Raw genomic sequence first — 22,065 nt, forward strand, 5'->3', positions numbered from 1 at the left:
ATTAAAAAAAAAAAAAAAAAAATAAAAAAAATTTGTAAAAAAAATTTTTTTTATATATTTTTTTTTTTGGGGGGGGGGGGGGGGGTAGATAGAAAATAAATAAAAATGTTCCCTCTACTCTGTGAATCCACCTCATCTATATGTTAAAAGCTGTTATAGAGGAAAATAGAAGGTTATTTATTTTAGGTCATCAACACACTTCTACCCCAACTTTTCAGGACTATAGTTATTGAATTACTTTTGTGTTCTTTGCCAACAGGCTGCTTCTGGGACGAAAGGTGGTTCAAGTGGCTCCCCTGTAATAAATTGGCAAGGGAGAGCTGTCGCTTTGAATGCTGGAAGCAAGTCATCAAGTGCTTCTGCATTTTTCTTGCCATTAGAACGAGTACATTCTTTGATCTTCTCTTTGTTAAAGACCTCTCTATGCTCTATTTCTGAACTGTGGGAAGTGTGCATTTGACAGTTGACCCTTAGTTAAACTTGAATTTTCTTACCTTAACTAGTGAGAAGTATTGTCAGAGACTATTGTTTTCCAACAACACTATAGCATTGCAAAAGTCTTTATTGACTTCTTGAATGGGCAAACAGTAAATATTTTATATTTCTCTGGAATTGGTTATTTTCATGTTGATTTCTTTTCTGCCTGTTCCTAAGTCTTTTATATTGGAAACTATATCATTTATTTGATCAGTTTTTTTAACTTTTCCTTCTTCTGGGTTTTCTGTTGTCAATGTGCACTTGTCCCTGATATGCAGGGTCGCATGTATGTATCTCCATAATATTTTTTGTCTCTTTGTACTGTTATGGGTTATAGGATCCAACTTTTTTATTTCATTGAATCACTGATTTTTTTTTTTCTTTTTCCTATTATGGTTCTTTCCTGCTATTACTCATTTGTCATCCTTGAAGTAGGTTGATATCTTTGAGGGAATTTGAAACCTTAAGTTTCTTTTTACATGACTTCACTCTATTTTATGGCCTATTCTATTTGCAATTACTATGTGATAATAGTCTTTTTCCTTTTATGATTAACTTCTTACAAAAAATGGGAGTACAGATGGTCACAAGCTTTCCATATTCTGTGTGTTTGTCTATCTTATTTTCCTAGTGAAGGGTTTATGTTTGATTGTGTCTTTCCTTCTCAAATCTTTTAACTGCCTTGATGAGTCATGTTGGTTCCTTATTTGCTGGCATTGAACATTTTCTGTTTCCCGGAATCTTTTACCCCCAAACCCGTATTGCTGGTTAAGGTCTGAACTTTCTCTGTTATTAAGGAAATCAATTAGTATTAATTAACGGACACACAAACACTTGTATAATTTTTTTTATGAAGTAAGATGTTGTATTTGAAAGGCATCAAGGAGATGCAAATTACATACACAAAAACATGGTTAACTCCTGAGAACAAAAACCACAAACACTTATATAATTATTATTGTGTTTATAGGTTGTCAGGGCACTGGAATTCTTACAGGAAGGATTGGATCTTACCACAAATAAATGGGAGGCTGTTACTATTCATCGTGGTACGCTTCAGGTTTGTTAGCTCTGCTTCTCTCCATTACAGTACCTTTTTAAACTTTATTTCCCTGGAAGTGATTGCTTCTGTGAATGATTGCTCTTTCAATTTTGTTTATTGTGAGACACTATCTATTTTTTTTTTTTTGAAACTGGTAGCTGTATCTATATATCAAATGAACAAAGCAGTACATGGGTTGTACTGAAACTCTATTTGCATAAGGACTCTCAAGTTCTACTGTAGATTGAATCTAAAACATCATCAATAATAGAAACAAATATCATTTGATTGAGCTATTGCACATGATTGAGGTTTTACCATATGCGCACCCAAAGGGTAGAGGCTGCAGGTTCCTTTGTCACCTGAAAAAGACTGAACAGTATCATTTGAGTAAATCTGATTATTCCAAAAACACAAAAGCTAGATGAAGTTCAACTTGTTCTTCTGCACTCCATTCTCAACATTCTCAAAACATCTAGAATTCCTTCCCTTCCAGATTGTCCATCATGGTGGATGGTAGTACATTAGATTGTGTTTGCATGATAAATTGTACATGAGTCCTCTGAGATGATCTTAATGGGTTTTATTCTGTAAAGGTTCGTGAGGCCTTTTTGAGTTAGTCTTTCTCTTTGGCTGACCGCTATTCTGCATCTGCATCCATGTGACATGTAGCTTACTCGAATATAAAACTACAGTAGTTTATAAGAGACAGAAGGTCTAAGAGAGATGAGGAACTTCTCTCTAATCTCATAAATATCTTCTTTTGCACAAGCTTCTTTAACCCCAAAAACAGACATTAATTACGTGTATTATGGAGCATGCCATTTCAAATCAAAGAGAAAGCAGGATAGGTCAAGTTAGGGAACACATAATTTCACAAGTATACTTGGTTAATGGTATATATGTTTTTCATATAGGTAACTTTTCTCCACAAAGGATATGATGAAACTCGCCGGCTTGGCCTCCTTAGTGCCACAGAGCAGGTAAGCACTAAAATATATTGTTACAAGCTCTATTACTAATATAATGATACATAATCTTTTGAAGTTTTACTTGAATAGTTGGTGCGCAATTCCTCTCCACCCAGTGAGACTGGAATGCTTGTCGTTGATTCTGTGGTAAGTGCACTTCTTTCGAGTGTCCTGACACAGTATACTATACTTCTATGTATCAACACTTAATTTTTTCTCTGTTATTGTTGCAGGTACCTGGTGGCCCAGCTCACAATCATTTGGAGCCTGGTGATGTGCTTGTTCGTATGAATGGGGAGGTTAGTCTGGCTTTGTTGTTGTAGGGAACTTATATTGATGACTGTGATGTCCTCATTGTGCTCTGATTCTCTGCATTACTTATTGGAACTTTGATTAAATACATCTGTTTGGCTCATATCGTCCGCTCTCTTTTCCTCTATCACTGCATCTAGATTCTGCAGAACTACTTCAATTTTCAAGAACCAACCATTGGACCAGGTTGAATGAGGGGCCTAATTTAACAAAGTCATGCACTTATCTATCCTTCCTCTTGACAGTGTGTTACATGGGCAAAAGATAGTTCTAGTTCTCCAATTTTTTCCTCAGACCAAGATGAATACATAAACTTAACATTGCTGGCAATTGCTTCTTTATATAATTGGAAAATCATTCATTTGATGGTTCGTAGAACTGATTTCCTTCCATAAGCTTCATTCAGGTGATTACTCAGTTCCTGAAGATGGAGACTTTACTTGATGACAGTGTTGGGCAGAAAGTTGAGCTTCAAATAGAAAGGGGTGGAACCTCAATGACAGTGGAACTATTGGTGAGTGTTCCTTGAATGTTGAAATTTCTATGATTTCTAAAATAGAAGGTTATATTCTTACATCATAGTTGTCAAAATGATTAGGATTTTGGTTCATCTCAATTAGCCTTTGGGTTGGTTTTAGCATGATTTGTTAATTCATTCAGGTGCCTATATACTTCTATGATGCTTGCTAGGGAGATGTTGTCATTGACTGCATGGATATTCCCAGCAGTCTTTTATAACTCTTGGTACTCTGTTAATAAACCTTTACCTTATCAAAACAAACAAAAACTTGTATGATGCTTAATGTAGGCGAGATCTCGGTCAACAAATTTGTGATTTAAATGGAAGAGAAGACAAGAGTTTGAGAGAGAACTCAACTTGATTATTCCCACAAGCTATTGGGGTTTCAATAACTAAGTAGACATGTCCTAAAAAGGAAAGGAAATCAATACCTAATCAATACAAATCAATATCAAATCAAGCTAGAGTAAATCTAGGCGTAAATCAAGCTACTTGCTATATTTGCACATATGCTATAGAATATTCCTAGGATTCTAACAATCTCGTTGAATCATAATTATTGTGATATGTGTTGCTTATCGAAATGGCCGTTCACATTTCCTATCCTTGATAATACACGAGATAATTGTAAAATATGATGAATGAATTGTCTGCTAGTGAGTGAGTTACCAATGCTTATCTAGAGTCCAATTTTTCTAGACATTGTGGACAGATGAGTTACCAATAGCCCAGAGCAGCAATAACAGTCCGAACTATACCTATAGGTATTGTTTCTGATTTTGTTCTTCTTTTGTTATTTTGTCATATTTGTCCATACTACCAGTAGGAAAGAACTTGTAAATAGTAATGGTAAATGAAGAAGATACAAAAGCTTGCCCACTCATAATTGATGTGGTCCCGCTTAACCTTACCTGTGGTAATTTTGCTTTGTCACAAAATTCAGTTGCGAAGTGGTATATTATCTTTTAGCTATGGTGGAGGTCCTAGTTGATCCATGATTTATTCGTTCCCTTTTCGTTTGGTTTTAGAAATCTTTGATCAATTTCGATTCTCTCTTTCAGTGTAATTGCCGAGCGGTTTTCTATTTGAGAACTGTAGTGCCCATTTTTTCAAGGAGTAACTAAATTTTATTAGAAGAAAGGGTTAAAGCTGTCAATATGACTCATCTGCTCGTGTATCCTTCAGGTTCAGGATTTGCATTCAATTACTCCTGACCGCTTCTTGGAAGTCAGTGGTGCAGTTATTCATCCCCTTTCTTATCAACAGGTTTGCAAGATTCTTCCGCTAGTGCCGTACAATTTTTAATGTGTATTTAGCAACATTGGTTATCTGTTAATCCTTCTAAAATGAGTTCTAATCATTATACTCATTCCTTTGTCAAATGAACTTATAACCAGTCAGTAGGGAAGAATTGGTGTTAAGATGCTATGTTTTGTGACTTTTCCCCTATTTATCTTGCTAATAGGTTTGTTTGAGAAAGAAATTTAGCAGTCTGCTTCTGGTCATGTGAGATATTGTTGACCACGCCAATTGTTCATACTCAAAATGTTCTCTTTCTGGAAGACAATGCGACTATATGTGTAGAACTGGAAAGTGGCTTTTATCTGTTTCATCCATGCTTTTATGGTTTGTCTTTAGTTTTGCTGCTTATATGAGCATAACAAGCTTAGGAGGGTTTGAATGTAGGCACAATAGAAGCAACCATTTTTTTTTTTTTTTGGTATGTACATGTTATGCCTGGGTGCTTGTAGTCAGGCGTCTGATAGTTGAAAAGTAACACGTGCCTAGAGTACCATTTGACTTTGATGGTTCAGGGCTTTTGCAATCTGTTAGGTTCTTTTGGTTGACAATTTCGTTTAAATAGTTCTCAAACTTCTCCAAGCAAACATTTTTGGTTACTTTTTAGCTAGTTAAGCTTTTTTATAAATGTCTTGTTGCTCAACTTGCAATTCCTGAGCGAGGAAATACTTTTTTCCCATCTTTCTATATTAGTGCCGATACTTTATGAGGGATAGAATTCTGGTTGTCTTCCCGCATAAAGAGGTTTTCCCTGTACTGCAGTTTTAGTCATGTAGTTTGTATTTGAACTTTTAAGTGAAGACCCTTCTTTTGCACATTCGACTCATTGATAATTTGTCTCTTATCTGTTGAGTATGATTGAAGCTCACGTTTCTGCTTTATTCTCTCTCTCTCCTCCTCTTTTAATGCAGGCTCGAAATTTCCGCTTTCACTGTGGTCTTGTCTACGTGGCAGAAACAGGGTCTGTACATCTTCTTTCCTTGTTTAGATAATTGCTGTGCTGCAGTCATTGACTTATGTTATTTTGCTTTATCTAACAGTTTGTATTCGAAAATGTTTCTGGTTTAAGTAAAAAATTCCGTTGATGCTATCTTTAGGAGTATTTTACTGGAAAAAGAATGTTTGACAGTTATAAACTTCTTTGGTATTGTAGATATATGCTATTTAGAGCAGGAGTTCCTCGCCATGCCATCATTAAAAAATTTGCCGGAAAAGATATATCGACCCTTGAAGAATTAATTTCTGCTTTATCCAAGTTGTCTAGGAGTGCAAGAGTACCATTGGAGTATATAAGCTACAATGATCGTCACCGGAAAAAGGTATTAGTAGTGCCTCTTTTCTTATGTTGATTTTCTGTACACGTGCTTTGATATCTTCCAGAAAACAATTGTTTCCTCTTTTTATTCACCTGTATCTGTAGTTCTTGCTCTCAACTGCCATTTCCTTCTGTTTATTGGCAAATCATGATGATTTTTTTAACATCTACTTCTAAATTGGTATACAGATTCACAAATACCGACTTCTGTTGGCTTTACTATTTCTGCGTAAACCACGGTAAAAAACTATGGATCCTAGTGGATCTACAGTCGGCTACTACTTATGTCTCAGAGCAGGAGTTTATCTTGTTTTGAGAGCGGCGTCAAATCAGAAGGAAAATTTAATAACATGTCAACTTTTGTTGTCACCCAAAGTTTGGGATCATGGCAAGAAAACTTGAATCTGTGTATCGATTTTAGGATTTATCTTAATGGTTTTTGATTTTATCAGAAGAATTGTATGTTTGATGTGGTGTATGATATAGATGATCACAAATTTCACCTGCATGTAACATTGTCAGTCTTGTGATTTAGTCTTCTAGTGTAGTTAACCATTTGAACGTCAAGCCTAGTAACACAATGAGTTGTGAAGGTGTAGTAGTCAGAAACATATATTCACAAAAAGAATCCCCAAAGAATGAAAAGTGTGTAGTTTTTGCAGATATTATGAATGTTAATTTGACTCTTCTTGTTGGTAGATATAGAATAGTCTTTGGCGCTTTTATCATCTCTTTGTACCAAGGCTTTCTCATAGAAACTTGTTTTTGCTGCAGTCTGTACTGGTCACAATTGACCGCCATGAATGGTATGCATCTCCTCAGATATATAAACGCGATGACAGCTCTGGTTTATGGACTGTGAAACTTGCCTTGCCACCTGAGTCTCCACTTCTATTCTCTGGCATTCATCCAGGCAAACAAGATTTGTCAAATCATAGTGTTTCTTCTTGTGCTACTGAGGTTAGTGCAATGGATCTTAGGCCTCAACAAGTCAGCCAAGAATCAATGGATGGAGTTACCAATACGGAGATCAGTTGTGATAATGTTACAGTGGGACTAAACAGTCAGGATGATTCTGATGCTGGAACTAAGAAACGGAGGGTGGAAGAAAACTTATCTGCGGATGGTGATGTAATAATTGGCCGCTCTTTAAATGGACATAGAGAGGAAAGGTTTGATGACTCTGGGGCCGTGGAGGATCAAGGTGCTGCTCCTGTGGCTAATAATGCCTCTGTTGCTGAGCGTGCAATAGAGCCTACCCTTGTTATGTTCGAGGTAACTTTAGTTTTCACCTATGCTTGTTTCTTGTGTTACTTGCATTACTGAAGTGGGATCTTATTTCCTAAGCAGTTTCACCTAATAAACATTGGTCTATAGGGGTTATTGAGTTACCAGTATTTAGAAATAACCCCTTTCATTAAACCATGCTTTGATTATCAGTTGTTTGGTTCCTTTCTTTTTGCTTCTGCATATTCAGTCTCCGCCGTAGTAATGCTGCAAGGGTGTATTATTTTTATCTGATCCACATGCAATAGCAATAAACGTGTAATACCCAAAGATTTTGATTACTCAATTCAGTTTCTGATAGTGATGAATCAAACATCTGAAAGAAAATTCAGATTTACTCGTGCACTATATCTTATAACAATCTCAATATTGTAATGTATGCACAACTTTTTTGCAAACCAAATCCTTTTCTCTCCGTGGTTACTTGGGGGTAGATTCTATCGTCTAAGTACTTTTCAAAGAAAAAGAGAAAATGGTTCAATGCTCTCTCTGTATGTTTTTGTTTCTAGGAGCTTCCCCTAGTTTCTTTGTACTGTTTTCAGCATCTTCTTGATGCCAGTTATTTAACAATCACTTCATCAAAAAGAGAGAAAAGATTTTATTATTCTAAGCACAATAGTAAGTGCCTAAGTTGCTCGGATTTGGATGCGGGTATCCGAGGGTCAGATTCGGCAAAATCTAAATTTTAAGATTCAGGGTTACGGATCCAGATATGGATATGGGTGCTGGGATTCGGTTAAAAATCGGAAATTATAAAATAAAGCTATAAAGATATTCTAAATTATGAAAGATCTTCTAGGTTGTCTTTCCCAAGACCCTCAAATTCTTCTTTCAAGCTCTTTGGTTCTTCCCCTCAAAAAAGACAAAGAAAGTCATTCAAGACCTTCCACCAACTCTGGCTTGAAACATGAAACAACGAATATTGACCAAGAGGAAAAGCTAAAAAAGAGACAAAAAAGACTATAATATTGAAGGTATGCCATTCCTCGTTTGTTTTATCAAAATCTCAAATTTCCCCCAAATTTGTCCATGGACTCTGGTCAAAGTATCTGATGTGGGTTGACCAAATCCCACACGTATCCCGCATCCGCACCCGTTTCGTGTTGACACGGGTGCGGCAACAAAAATGAAGAGTCCGCACAACTTAGGTAAGTGCAATGTATGTGTGTATAGGGTATGCCACCTTTTTTCTTGGTAGGGAATGTCTCCTTTTGGTGGGATCCTTCTTTGGACAATTTTTTTCAATAGGTTGTGTGAGAATATCAAAGATAATATGTGTGTGAATTCATACATGTCTAGATTCATTGCACTTTAAGAAGGAAAATCTGATAGATAATTTTCAGGATACCTGAAGATATCAAATATATATGATGCTAGAATGTTTAGTTATGTAAAGATATGACACCTGGGTCTAACTCAACCCCAAAAGCTAACTCATGAGGGGAGGTTTGTCCAAGTTAATATAAGAATACCAAATTCCCATCCCTCTACCGATGTGGGACATCTTAACAATCCTCCGCACGCCCAGACCTCAACTGGAGTGTGAACACTTCTAAATGGGGGCCATCATCGGTGAACAACAAATTGAGATAGGCCTGGCTCTTAAATTAGGACTTAGGTCTAACTTACACCCCAAAAGCTAGCTCAAAGGGAGGAGGATTGCCCAAGCCTTATAAGGACTCCACCCTCATTAACCACCAATGTGAGACTTTTTGCTTTAACACCCCACCTCATGCCCAGTGCTTAGCATGTGGTGCGTGGGTAATTTTAGGCAATTTTTTGATTATTTTGGGCCCAAACATTGGGTGAGATGGCCCCTGCTTTGATACCATGTAAAGATATGACACTTGAGCCTAACTCAACCCCAAAAGCTAGCTCTTGAGGGGAGGTTTGTCCAAGTCCATAAAAGGAGGCCAAATTCCCATCCCTCTACCGATGTGGGACATCTTAACAAGTTACTTTATTAACTTAGAGATTGGCCACCTATCGTATTGTTTGCACTTAGTGAAGATCTGAATCTATCGCAATCATTGTCTGTTTTGTAGGTCCAAATCTTAATCATTCGTTTTGTTTCTTTCTTTTACCCTGTTGTAGAACATAGAAAATGCTGAATAACGTTACAAACTGCTGGTTTTCTTTTGGTAACTGCTGGTTAAGATTGTCGTATGTTCTCCTAGTAAATATGTAATATGAAAAATCATACTAATTGTTGCAGTTGAGACTTGAAAGGTATGTCTAGACATGTATGGTTCTATGGTTATTCCTATCTCCATTATCTGAATTTGGTGTGCCTCTCATTATTCGGAATTGCAGGTCCATGTACCATCGTTATGCATGCTTGATGGAGTTCACTCACAGCATTTTTTTGGAACTGGTGCTATCGTATACCATTCCCACAACATGGGCTTGGTTGCAGTTGACAAAAACACTGTTGCAGTATCAGTTTCTGATATAATGCTATCTTTTGCTGCTTTTCCTATTGAGATTCCTGGAGAGGTAATAACTATTGTTGTTAACACTTTTACCTGCTATGATAAAAAACTTTATTGAGGAGGTCGGTAATATTTTCAGGTAGTTTTCCTCCACCCTGTCCATAATTTTGCTCTGGTTGCATATGATCCTTCTGCTCTAGGAACTGCTGCTGCTTCTGCTGTTCGTGCTGCTGAACTTCTTCCTGGTAAGTGGGAACTTCCTCTCTTGATTCTTTATGCTTGTCTTTTTTGTAGTTCACCACAAAAGTAGACATATTCACTTGCTACTAAAACATGTCTCCTTCAAAACTAAAGTGCTGAAACAATTTGTTTATTTTGAAAACGTAGAAAGCTGACACTAAAATCTCACTAGTGCACAATCACCAAACAGGAAAACGGTCCTTGAATTCTTTCCGGTTGAAGTTGCTGGTGCATGATAAAAAAGAAAGTGCTTCTTGCATTATACATGGAAATGAATCTATTCTCAATCATCACAAAGATATTTAGTACTGCTGATTTTTAGAACATCATCGGTGTAACTTGAATTGGCAGAACAATGACAATAAATCAGAAGTGTAGAGGAGGGAGTTGGTAGTCGATTTCTAGTCACTGGAAATATGAATAATGCTTAAATGATCCTAAAGAGAGGTATGTCGCCTGAATGATTGTTTGGAGACAAGGGGCACCTGTTTTTAGTCTAAGGAGTATTGTCGCACCACAAGTGAGGTCTGATGAGGGTGGTGTGTGAAAACCTTATCCTTTACCTTGAAGTAAGTAGAGAGCATTGTTTTGGACGGCGAAAGGCGACAAGGGTCTGCCTCGCCGCGAGGCGAGGGCCGAGGCGCTCGCCTTTTTGTAGTGCAGCGCCTGTTAATACCAAAAAATTAAAATATTCACTTGCATGTATAAATAATCAAAATCTCAATCGCAACAACATATTAGTGAATATTTCAATTTGAAAACTGAAAATAGATAGTACATACCAAAAGTCTAGAACTTGAATGAGAAAAAAACAGAACAAAAGTCAAAACAGTGAGAAAAAAACAGAGGTAGAAGTAACTATGAAGTTTGAAGAAGAAAGTAAAAGAAACAGTGGAAGAAGAAATTAGAAGAAGAAAAGAAGATATACGTATTGGTTGGACTTTGGAGTCGTTGGAAAAGTCTGGCCGGTCACCGGAGAAGTCTAGTCGAGTTAACTAGTTGGAGTCGTAGTTGTAGTCTAAGAGTGCAATCGTGCAAATTTGGAAAGAAAGCCCTAAAAACCTTAGAACTTTTAAAACCCTAAATTGATTGCCTTTTTTTGAAAAGAAAATACAAAAGGTGATGCCTTTCTTGCCATGACATCGCCTTTTGAAGATCGCCTCGCCACAAAGCTAAAGGGCGATAAAGGGTCACCTCGCCTCTTGCCATTGGCGATGAGGCGATTGCCTTTCACAACACTGGTAGAGAGAGAGTCTGTTTCCGATAGACCCTTGGCTCAAGTTAAGCATATAAAAAAATAAGTATGTGAAACAAATACAATAGCGAGGAAACCATGCTGAAAACAATGAAGATGAGAACAGTAGCAATGACAAATAATACGATAGCTGAAGCAAAGGAAACAACATGTAATAATATAATCAAAGAATAAGATAGTATGAGAGTAATAGTTACAATACTGATAAGGGAACTAGACAAAGCTCAACCTACTTACCATTTATCATTAGCCTCGACCTTCCTGTTTTCCCAGGGTCATGTCCTCAGTTTGTTGTAAGTGAGCCATGCCCTGTCTAATCACCTTTCCCCGAGACTTCTTTGGCCAACATCTCACACCTCCTCTCTGGGACATCTGCTCATCTTTCTTCACACGTCTGAGCCATCTCAGCCCCTCCTCCCTCATGTTGTCCACCAGAGAGGCTACTGTCATTTTGTCCTAAATAGTTTCATTCCTGATCCTATCACTCCTAGTATAGGAATCTAAGGCTGTATACAAATATTGAAGGTAATCAATCCCTATTCAAATTAAGTTAATATGCTACAAGTAAAGACTTAATATCCTTAGTATCCTATAAAACTTCTATATGATTTTCCTTATTCTAGTACAATGAATATAGACACGTATTCACTTATTACTTCATCAATTTCCATTCCAATTGCTTCTCGTGTGCTGTTAGATGTACTCCTTTGTCAGAAGATGCCTGCACGGGAGCATTTAGAAAAGCTCCTAGTTATTGAATGGCGTTTTGAACATCCAGCTCTGATCATAATATACTTTGTTGTTTCAGAACATAATCCAGCTTTAGCACTATCTGTCTTCTCCTCTTATTCACTATATTGTTGTTTTTACATCGTATTGTGGTAATGGTCTTGTAACCGAGTTTATAAAAATGGTTTCCCACTCCGTAATCCTTACTGATTATTCTCTTGCTGAAAATGTATATGGGATTGTTTTATAATCTTAATGGACTATATGAACAATATATAAAAATGAAGCCCCTGCTCCAATGTAATTAAAGTTTACTGATGAATGGTATGTCTTTGAATTACCATTGTGGCAAGTGGAACCCTTGTAGGTTCAATTAACTTGCTCTAGTTATCATGTCTTCCAGAAAATGGCTGTCTTATCCGTTAATAATTTTGCTAATGTTTGTCTAAATTTTGAATTTTGTTGCCAATAGATCCTGCTCTTCGTCGTGGAGATTCAGTGTATCTTGTGGGATTGAGCAGAAGTCTACAGGCAACTTCCAGAAAATCGGTTGTGACCAACCCATCTGCTGCTGTGAATATTGGTTCTGCTGATTGTCCACGTTACAGAGCAACAAACTTGGAAGTGATTGAGCTTGACACGGGTAACACTCTCCCACTTATGGCCTTCTTGATTCTCTAATTCTATAGTAGTTTTGGCATTTGTTTTGGGCATTCTTTGATTCCATATGATTCTCATTTCAGATTTTGGAAGTACATTTTCTGGTGTGCTGACTGATGAGCGTGGCAGGGTTCAAGCTCTATGGGGAAGCTTTTCAACGCAGGTTTGTACTCCCAACTGATGCTTCTCTCTTGTTAATTGGATGTAACTAGTTTTAGAGCTTCTTTTTTGATTAATTAAATGGTTATGCTTCTTCCGTTTTTAGCTCAAGTATGGTTGTAGTTCGTCAGAAGATCACCAATTTGTCCGAGGTATTCCAATTTATACCATAAGCCAAGTCCTTGGCAAGATTATTTCCGGTGCCGACGGACCTCCTCGTCTTATAAATGGTTTGCAAAGACCTATGCCTCGGTTAAGAATATTGGAAGTTGAACTTTACCCTACTTTGCTTTCCAAAGCTCGAAGTTTTGGACTCAATGATACTTGGATCCAGGTAAGCTACTAGTTCTGGAGATATCTGTTTGGTTTGTCATTTCCTGTTCTTGCTTTTCCTTCTATCCGTATCTTATCCCGAGTGTATTTTTTCTTTTTATTGTCTTTAATTTAAAAAGACATTAGCGAAAACACATTTATAAACTAGATGTTTTTTTAAAAAATCTTTTTCCAACAACCTAGGCTTGTTTTGGTCAGATTAGGTTTCAAACTCTCTTTAAAGCTTTAATATCAATCCTCAAGTAGTAGAGAACTAGGCGATAATATAATCTAGTAGCAGAGATCTAGGCGATAATATAATGGTAAGATAATCTAGTTTCTTATATGTTTGGATTTTGGTTGGATGGGAGATCCATGGATGCAACTTGATCATTGATCATGGGCATCTATGATTACTCAAATTATTTTCCCTAGTTTCTTGTTTTTTAAATATAGACTATTTAAGTTCCTGTTTCTTCCCGTTTTATAATTAGTACTTGGTTTTATGCCTGGTGAGCTTACAAAACAAATTAGATAATCTGCAGAAGATGTTTGAAATGGGTGCACCATGTGTCTGATGTAAGCCTTTTCTTGATACATATTATACCTTCTAGGCCCTCGTAAAGAAGGATCCCATGAGACGCCAAGTATTGCGAGTTAAAGGTTGCTTTGCTGGATCTAAAGCTGAAAATTTATTGGAACAAGGCGATATGGTCTTAGCAATTAATAAAGAGCCAGTTACATGCTTTCGTGACATCGAACATGCATGCCAATCACTAGACAGGTCTAATGATAGCGATGGAAGACTTAACTTGACAATCTTTCGTCAGGTGAGCCGCTGAGGCAAATCGCGTTTACATTTTCTTCCCCATTTTCCTCATATATGACCAAAAGAACTTTACTATTGTAATATGTCCTGCTTAAGTTAGTTCTTCATTCTCTTAAATTCTTCCAAGTTATTTGATGAATTCTCAGGGCCAGGAAATTGAACTGCTTGTGGGAACAGATGTGAGGGATGGAAATGGAACAAGTCGTGCAATAAGTTGGTGTGGTTGTATCGTCCAAGATCCTCATCCAGCAGTACGTGCACTTGGATTTCTTCCTGATGAAGGCCATGGAGTATATGTAGCAAGGTGAGTAATTGCTAGACTGTGGAAAGCTTTTTTTAGAAGTCAAGAAAGTTGGCAGCATGTTTCTTGAGAAAATTGCAGCAAAATAAAGGAAAAAGGAAATAAGTTTCCTGTATGCATTTATTGTAAACGGAAGAATCAAATCCAAATTAAGACACATTTTTTCTTTACTGCTCCTTTTCAAGACTTAATTTAAAGGGAATATTATGGTGGGAATCGTTTACTGGATTCGTCATAATTTATTAACTTCAAGAAAAAGAGTTTGCTGTAATTGTTCCTGGGTCATCACCGATCAGCAGGCATTGAGGGGACTCTTTGTTCTGATGAAGGGCTGATTGAGTCTTTCTAATTTTCATTATGTATTTGTAATGCATCTCATGTAAAAGAAAGAGAGGGCAGTTGGGTATCTTTTGTTGAGTTGGCTATTAGCTATATGCCACTATTATTAACGCCTAAAGTAACTCTCAGGTGGTGTCATGGAAGTCCAGTACATCGGTATGGTCTTTATGCTCTTCAATGGATAGTTGAAGTCAATGGAAAACCAACTCCCTCTTTGGATGCTTTTGTTGACGTCACGAAGGTATGACTTGTTATTTTGAGATGCTTTGTATACATTATGTGTATGGAAAGAGCTATGAATATCAGCCTGTTTGGCCAAGTTTCTCCAAGCCCAAAATGTTTTTTTCAAAAGTAAAGGTTTTTGGCCAAGCTATAGGAGAAAAAAAAGTGTTTTTAAGTAGAAGCACAAACTGTTTTTTTTTTCTTTCAAAAGTGAGAAGCAGAAACTATTTATTGAGATGCTTAAAAGTAGCTTCTGTCCGTAAGTACTACTTCTGAAAGCACTTTTGAGAAAATACTTTTTGGAGCACTTTTGAGAAAATACATTTTGGAGCACTTTTTAAAGGCTTGGTCAAACACTAATTGCTGCTCAAAAGTGTTTGATTAGCCAAACACAAACTGCTTCTCACTTTTTAAAATAAGCTGATTTTAGAAATTTGACCAAACAGTCTATAAGATCCTTATTGATCATCTCCAAATGGTATACCATTCCTGCTTCCATATTTCGAGCATTTGGAAAGATAGGAACTAGGATTTTAAGAGAAAAATGATAATGTACTTAATCTCGAACACAAACTTATATCCTTGCTTAGTTCTTGGTGCAATATGGTTACTACAAATATTCTAGTCTTTTTGTTTACATCTGAGATAACCCATACGGTTTGTTGTTTGGTTATATTATTCTTTAATTGAAGCCACTTGATGATTAATACAATGATTAGTTACCAGAAAGTATAAAGAAACATTCTCGAGCCTGAATCTAGGGGTGTCAAATATGGCCCAGAAGTTGATGGCCTATCCAAAATGTTATGAGTTAGCGATAAGATAATTTTGTATTGATTTGATTTTTAACTCGCCCTACACAATCCTTTTTCAAGGGGATCTCCTTTTTATGCCAATACTAGCCCAATTCAAACTCATTTTTAAGATTTACCTTAATCGGAGCGTGAGATTTACTTTGATTTTTTCTATGTTTTCACTTTTCTTGTACCATGATCTTCGTATGTGGATATTGAATTTGAGTTTTATGGGTTCAACCTATGAAGTTTGTAGTATTTAATTAATTGCATTAATAAAATTATGGGTTCAGACTTGCTATTTGTGGCAATTTTAACAATTTTTTATGGATAAATTTATGCTCTACATTGGAAATACTGGATTTAGATGATCCCGGTATCTCTATTTTGCATTCACCACTGTGTATTTTATAAGTTTGATGTTGTACAATTTTCACTGCATTAGGGCAACACATTTGTCATGTAGTGCAAACAATAATCATAAGATAATCACACAATAAGTTTCAATATTTCCAAAAGCTTTAAAAATACATCTTGAATGAAATATAACATAGTATAATTTTAAAACAAAAAAAATACATGGTTAAATCTAGATCTCTTTCTGAAATATTTTTATTTGTGAAATTCGTTGTATTACCATTTTGACCAAGCTAATAAGCTTCCTATTTCATGATGAAGCTTTGCCAGAATTAAGGACTTGTATGAGATGATATGCTAATAGCCGGATTATTAGTGACCTGAAAATGTAAAAGTGGTGTGTTTTAAATTTGTTTCCAATAGAAACATGTAAATTTGGATATTTTCTTGTATAAAAGTGTCCATATTTGTCCTCCTTAATAACAGAAGTATTCATATTTGTTATATTGGTTTATTCAAAATGATATTGGACAAAATTGAGATAATTACTTAAAAAAGGCTTAAACCCTAAAATTTTTTTTGGGTAAAGTTGGTTTGGTTATGCACCCCCCTCCCAATCCAGCTCAACATGGCCATTTATCACCCCTACCTGAAATCCATGCTCGATTTTCTCCTTTCATTACACTCCCTGTAATGCTCTCATACATTTTAGATGAACTCTTTCATGAGCTTTTTGGCTGGCACATATCAATACTATTACCTTACAAAAATGATTGTTACTGATCTTGAAGTTTCTGACTTGATATCTTGTTACTGTCCTGTTCTTATGCCTAATTAACTTTTCACAGACAATAGAGCATGGAGAGTTTGTCCGGGTACGGACAGTCCACCTGAATGGGAAGCCTCGAGTACTTACATTGAAGCAGGATTTACACTACTGGCCATCATGGGAGTTGAGGTTTGATCTGGAAACTGCTATGTGGCGACGCAAAACAATCAAAGCTTTGGACTCTGGTGTTTTGTGAATTGATTCAGCTGATTAAGATTTACCGTGGAAGTGCATAATTGGAGAGCATGTTGAAAGTTCACCAGGTTTGTTGGTTAACATCAATATATGCAAAATCATATCTGGCTTCATTGCCTATTTGTTGTAAATTACTATTTATCTGATGGAATAATTAGGAGTATTTTAGACATAGTTATAGGTTCTAGAGCTATACATGATTGTATATCTGAAGATGTAAACGATGAATTAGGGGTTAGTTTTAGCCACCAGATTTGTGGTGATGCCCCCTTTTAGCCTATAGGATTAAAGCATTTTTCTTCTGAATTTATTATGTCAATTTAGCTGACCATGTTAGATCCTATTTATGCCAGTGCATGATATTTTAGAGTTGTATTGTTTCTTTCTGACATCTCCAGAATTTTGGTCAGTTGTGGGCGGATTGATATTTGAATCCCCATCGATATATATATATATATATATATATATATATATATTTATTGCTTGTTTATACTTACATGCTTAACTTATATGCATTTATAGATATAGCAGCCAGTGCATTCATGAAATTCTTAAATATAAGGCAAAAATGAAAAGGAGGGAGGGGGGCTGGGTTTGGGAAAAAACAGCCAATACTTGACAAAATCCTCTCCAGAACCATTTGTTGGTTTTTGATAATTTTTTAGGGGAAGAACTCAGTTAGAAAAAAAGGAGATGTTTTTTCTTTCAACTTTCTCCTTCCAAAAATAGTTAAAAGAGAAGACAGTAATTGAGAATCAGAGTACTTGCCACTTTACTGTTGCTCTCAGAGAAGTAACCTTGATAAAAGAAGATTTTACCCAGAAAGAGTTGGTATTTGTACTATTACTTGATAGCGCTAGCTGCACATGAACTTCCTTGGTCCCAAGTACTAAAAAATATTGAATATGCCACCTTTGTTTGGTGCATTACTGTGACCAGATAAGGAGTAATGTAAATAGTAGCAATAACTTGCTTGTCAAATTATGATCACTTGCAGCTGAAGAGTAATCAGATGGTGGATTCTTGTAGTAAAATGGGAGGTAAGGTAAAATTGGATTAGGAGGTGGAGGACCATACACGTACATTGGTGGAGGTAAAAAGTCTCCACCTGGTGGCAAATAATACCCCATTGGCGGAGGGTAGTTGACTGGCCCTGAAGGTGGTAGCTGTGGTGAAGATGGAGGCGGTGGGCAGTCTGTAGGGGTAGGTGGAGGAAGGCAAGAATAGGGACATCCATTTGGTGGTGGTGGAGAAGCATAGAGAACACCTTGATTAGAAGTTGTTACTTCAGACACTTGAGCATTTCCAGAAGAACTGAAAGTTAATAATGTTAGGATGATTAAAGGTGGAAAAAAGCAGATTTTTGTGGCCATTGTGTTATCAGAAATGGAGAACACTCTGGTAGATATAAAGGATCCATGCAAGTTGATGGTGGCCTCTCTAATGGAATATTAAGATGGTACCCTTTTTTTGTTTTAGAATTATTGTTGTTAACTTTGAATAATCCATTAGTTTTGAAGCATATTAACCTAAGTAACTCTTGACTTGTAGGCTATATACCCATTGACCGCAAATTTTATGTTATTTTTACTCTATCAGGTTAATTATTTATATCGTATTAACAGTTATAAGTTTTACTTACAATGTAACAACGTAACGTTGAGACCCCATAGTATAATTCATTATATTGATCCAAAAGGAAACATTTTTTCTTTTACACTTTAGAATCTATTCTATTCCGAAGTCTAAAAAATGGTTGTTATTTTTTTTTGTTCATTTAAATAATATATTGAACCATGTAAAATAATATGTAGCGCTATATTTGAAATCTTCTTAATACCGTGAAATATAAATAACCTATACATTTATATTCATAACTTTATATATATATAAACGAAGGAATAACATATAAATAAAGTTATCATGAGCATCAATGTAGCTTGGGTGCATGTGGCTGAAAAGTGTTTGCGTTGCATAAGTCTCTATTTGGAATCCAAGGCTACAATGATTGTATGGTTTATGAGTTTATTTTGAGAAAGGACATTCTTAAAATGTTAATAGCCAATAGGTTTTTATTTCATGCAAATTAGTGTTGATTAATCTTGTTAACGAATAATTTAAGAAGTAATTATTGACTCAATTAGTTGTCACTTGAAATCACAAAACTTCCTTAATCAAGTTGCCAGGAGATTATACTTCTAAGTTCACGAGAATCGAATCTAGCTTTATATGTGCCTTTAGGTGAAAGGTCAAATTCCATGTATAAAGTAACTACAAATTATACTTCTATTGTTCTACTGTACTACTCTCTTTTCAACAATATTTGTCTGATATTGACTTTGTACACTTCTTAAGAAACTATAAATAGAAGAATAATTTTAATTTATCACCCTTTGAATATAATAAATAAAATACCTTTAAGGGTGACTTAGTGGTTTGGCTTGGGACTTTCAAACTTGTCGCAACGGACTTGTCTAGCGCGGGTTATGTCTCCTGTATGATTTGCGAGCAATTACATAGGAGCAGATATATATCATATATGATTTGATTAAACATGATACTGTTTTTGTAAATCACCAAAATAAAAAAAATTGAACAAAATAATCTGCATTCGACTAAATTCTCTGGCTTATAGGTTATTCTTCTTTGATAGGTCTACTTTCATAGGCTTTCCACAGTTAATCATGGTTAGATTTAAATTTTAATCATTAAATTAAATTTATGACACGTGTCACTAACTTCCGATATTGGGTTTGATGATATTGTTATACTATTTGCGTTGGACACGTGGCAGTAGATTACAGTTAATTAACACGTGTCTTCTGCCTCCATCTTCAGACGCCAACACGTGTCCAATTCGATATTTAAAATAAACATCACCGCCATTATCCATACTTTCACCTTTGCGATACAATCCTATTAATACCCCAAATCTTCTTCTTCAAATTTTGTATCAATGCTCCTTTTAGTAAAATTTGTGTGTAACATTGCAAAAATCGCAGACTTGTTGTTCTTCATCTTTGGTCCTCTGACTGTCTATTTAGCCAATTGATAAGAAAAAAATGGGTTTCGTTGGAGTTCCGATCTGTGTGCAGTGTGGCAATGCTAGCAATCCTTGTAGGTTAGTAGTATTACTTTCGACTATTAACATAATTAATTACAAAAAAGATAAAAATGTGTATATTGTAGATTTGAAATGGTTGTATATATGTAGGTGCAAGGTGGTGGGGCCAACACTTGGTTTCTTGGCATTTGCTGCGGCAGCAATTGTAGAATGGCCGGTTGGTGCTCTGGTTTATGTGTTCCGTCACTCCAAGGGACGCCGGATTATGGGTCATCCAGCAACCGTCATTTATCCTTCAGTCACCAACTCTATTCCTATTTAATTTTCCTTTCAACAAAGATCAGGTGCTTTGTTTGTAGCGTGACAATAATAATATATAATGTATGATGCTTTAAATAAGCATTAGTTTTTTTTTGTGTACTTGTATCAAGTTTGGTTGGGGTTAAATAAGCTTGATGTGGATTGAATTATACTACATCTATAAAAGAGCAGTCAGTACAGCATAAATAAGTAACATGTAGAATGAAGAGTTTCCCCAATACTTGCTACTAAATAAGTTCGTTGAGTAGTGCTTTCAATATTCGATACCGAACTGTATTTAACACAGCGTATGAGCGAGCACTAGATCTCTCACACACACGTAGGGATTTTGGATAAAAAAAGAGACAATTTTAGATAAATTATTTAATCTATATATATGCTTAAATAATAAGTGAAACTCTTTAACAGAAGTACATATTTGATCTAATGTTAGGCATGGTAAACAAGATGGATTTGTTATATGCAATTTATGTTAGGCATGGTAATAGACTCAACGTTGCACATGTTATGTTTTGGTCATTGGCAATTTGTCATTCAAAGTTTTTTTCTTTATTTTTCATTCAAATTTTGGGTGGTCAAAATTTTACTTTGAACATAAGAAAATGTTTCTAGTGTTTGTTTTTATTCAGAGACTACTCAAGTCAGTGAGTCAAGTAAACCTTACATGTTAACACTTAACTCACGGCAACCCTACATCCATTCATTTTGAAGATCACTAGTCCAGTCATAGTCAATTTTCAGCCACCTTCTTTATGCAATGACCAATTTGGCCTGTTTTATATTAGAGAAACAATGACTTAAACATTTTACTGGAAATTACTTTGTAGAGGTGAAAAGGCTCAAAGAGATATCCAATAATTCCTTTAATATATGTTGGGTTCGAATTAACCAGGACATCTGCAGCAGAGGCTAATAATTATAGAACTTTTAATGACCATAAAAGAGCATAAAATTCTAATATGGTTTGAACAATTGGCCTAAAAACATTATATTCTAACAAGTGAACTTTTTTAAAAATAAAACACAATTATAGTTGAATTTAACTGAGGTAGGAAATCCAGGCAAATGCTAACAATTATTTTACCTTGAAGGAATTCCCCTGAATGTTGAACTAGTAAAAGTATTGACTTGACTTTTCTATGTAATAGTAGAAAACAAGTAATTCCACTCTGCCTACTTAAGTAGTATAAAGCCATAACCATAGGAAGCAACCATCCATAGCAAAATTGAATTTTCTTTCCTTTGATTGTTCCTCTCTTCTTTGTTTGTCATAAACTTTATTTACTTTTCTTTTTGATCATTTTGCTATCAATAATCTTGGTTAAAGTATCCATGATGGCCTTTTTATGTGGAGGCGGCTTTCACAAGAGAGAAAAGAAGAAGAGGCAGAGTGTGCAATTTGGGGGTAAAAAGCCAGTAGAAAGGTTAGAGAGCAGCATAAGTAGTAAAGCTCTATTGATGGTAAAAATGATATCTTGGAGGAAAAAAGTGGAACATGATGATGATGACGATGATGATTATCAAGTAAATTGGGAAGATGAAAACGCGCTATGGAAGAGGACTATTATTAAAGGAGAAAAGTGTCGCCCTTTGGAATTTTCAGGCAAAATTTCATATGATGCTAATGGCAATCTCGTGCTCGATTGATCAATTTTTCAGTACTTCTGCCTTCTTTTTACTCTGCTTCTTTTCTCTCTCTCTTTTTTTCTTTGGAGATGTTTGATGGTTGTAATTATGTTAGGATTTAAGTTAATATAAATCGATGCAAACGAAGGGTTTTGGTAATTTTCATCAATTCAGTTCA

General features: G+C 35.7%; 3 protein-coding genes across 3 annotated transcripts in view; 2 read left to right on the forward strand and 1 right to left on the reverse strand.

Moving 5' to 3' along the window:
* The window catches only part of LOC102596030 (protease Do-like 7), a 21,076-nt gene extending 3,825 nt beyond the window's left edge, over nucleotides 1-17,251 (forward strand). Inside the window, 19 exon segments of the mRNA XM_015313618.1 lie at nucleotides 260-385; nucleotides 1,448-1,537; nucleotides 2,437-2,502; nucleotides 2,581-2,637; nucleotides 2,724-2,789; nucleotides 3,209-3,316; nucleotides 4,508-4,588; nucleotides 5,533-5,582; nucleotides 5,775-5,940; nucleotides 6,711-7,211; nucleotides 9,537-9,719; nucleotides 9,795-9,900; nucleotides 12,352-12,522; nucleotides 12,623-12,702; nucleotides 12,805-13,032; nucleotides 13,625-13,840; nucleotides 13,986-14,143; nucleotides 14,609-14,720; nucleotides 16,701-17,251. Coding sequence (XP_015169104.1) covers nucleotides 260-385; nucleotides 1,448-1,537; nucleotides 2,437-2,502; nucleotides 2,581-2,637; nucleotides 2,724-2,789; nucleotides 3,209-3,316; nucleotides 4,508-4,588; nucleotides 5,533-5,582; nucleotides 5,775-5,940; nucleotides 6,711-7,211; nucleotides 9,537-9,719; nucleotides 9,795-9,900; nucleotides 12,352-12,522; nucleotides 12,623-12,702; nucleotides 12,805-13,032; nucleotides 13,625-13,840; nucleotides 13,986-14,143; nucleotides 14,609-14,720; nucleotides 16,701-16,877 — 2,742 coding nt within the window. The 3' untranslated portion in view covers nucleotides 16,878-17,251.
* Nucleotides 17,252-17,364: 113 nt separating this feature from the next.
* On the reverse strand, nucleotides 17,365-18,548 carry LOC102592839 (extensin-like). Its single transcript, XM_006357796.2, has one exon. It carries the CDS (start codon nucleotides 18,247-18,249, stop codon nucleotides 17,803-17,805), a length of 447 nt encoding a protein of 148 aa, XP_006357858.1. The 5' UTR covers nucleotides 18,250-18,548; the 3' UTR covers nucleotides 17,365-17,802.
* Nucleotides 18,549-19,483: 935 nt separating this feature from the next.
* Nucleotides 19,484-20,400, forward strand: LOC102596355 (uncharacterized). Its single transcript, XM_006357717.2, has 2 exons — nucleotides 19,484-19,997; nucleotides 20,091-20,400. Exons 1-2 carry the CDS (start codon nucleotides 19,939-19,941, stop codon nucleotides 20,260-20,262), a joined length of 231 nt encoding a protein of 76 aa, XP_006357779.1. The 5' UTR covers nucleotides 19,484-19,938; the 3' UTR covers nucleotides 20,263-20,400.
* Nucleotides 20,401-22,065: the final 1,665 nt, after the last annotated feature.

The sequence above is a fragment of the Solanum tuberosum genome, unplaced genomic scaffold, assembly GCF_000226075.1.
Source record: "Solanum tuberosum cultivar DM 1-3 516 R44 unplaced genomic scaffold, SolTub_3.0 scf00244, whole genome shotgun sequence".
In the NCBI taxonomy this organism is placed as follows: Eukaryota; Viridiplantae; Streptophyta; class Magnoliopsida; order Solanales; family Solanaceae; genus Solanum; species Solanum tuberosum.

Excerpts from the sequence above, each read along its gene's own strand:
- LOC102592839 (XM_006357796.2), bottom strand. The coding sequence starts at position 18,249 with ATGGCCACAAAAATCTGCTTTTTTCCACCTTTAATCATCCTAACATTA.
- LOC102596355 (XM_006357717.2), top strand. The coding sequence starts at position 19,939 with ATGGGTTTCGTTGGAGTTCCGATCTGTGTGCAGTGTGGCAATGCTAGC. Across the intron at positions 19,998-20,090 it reads AATGCTAGCAATCCTTGTAG|GTGCAAGGTGGTGGGGCCAA; the intron begins GTTAGTAGTATT and ends GTATATATGTAG.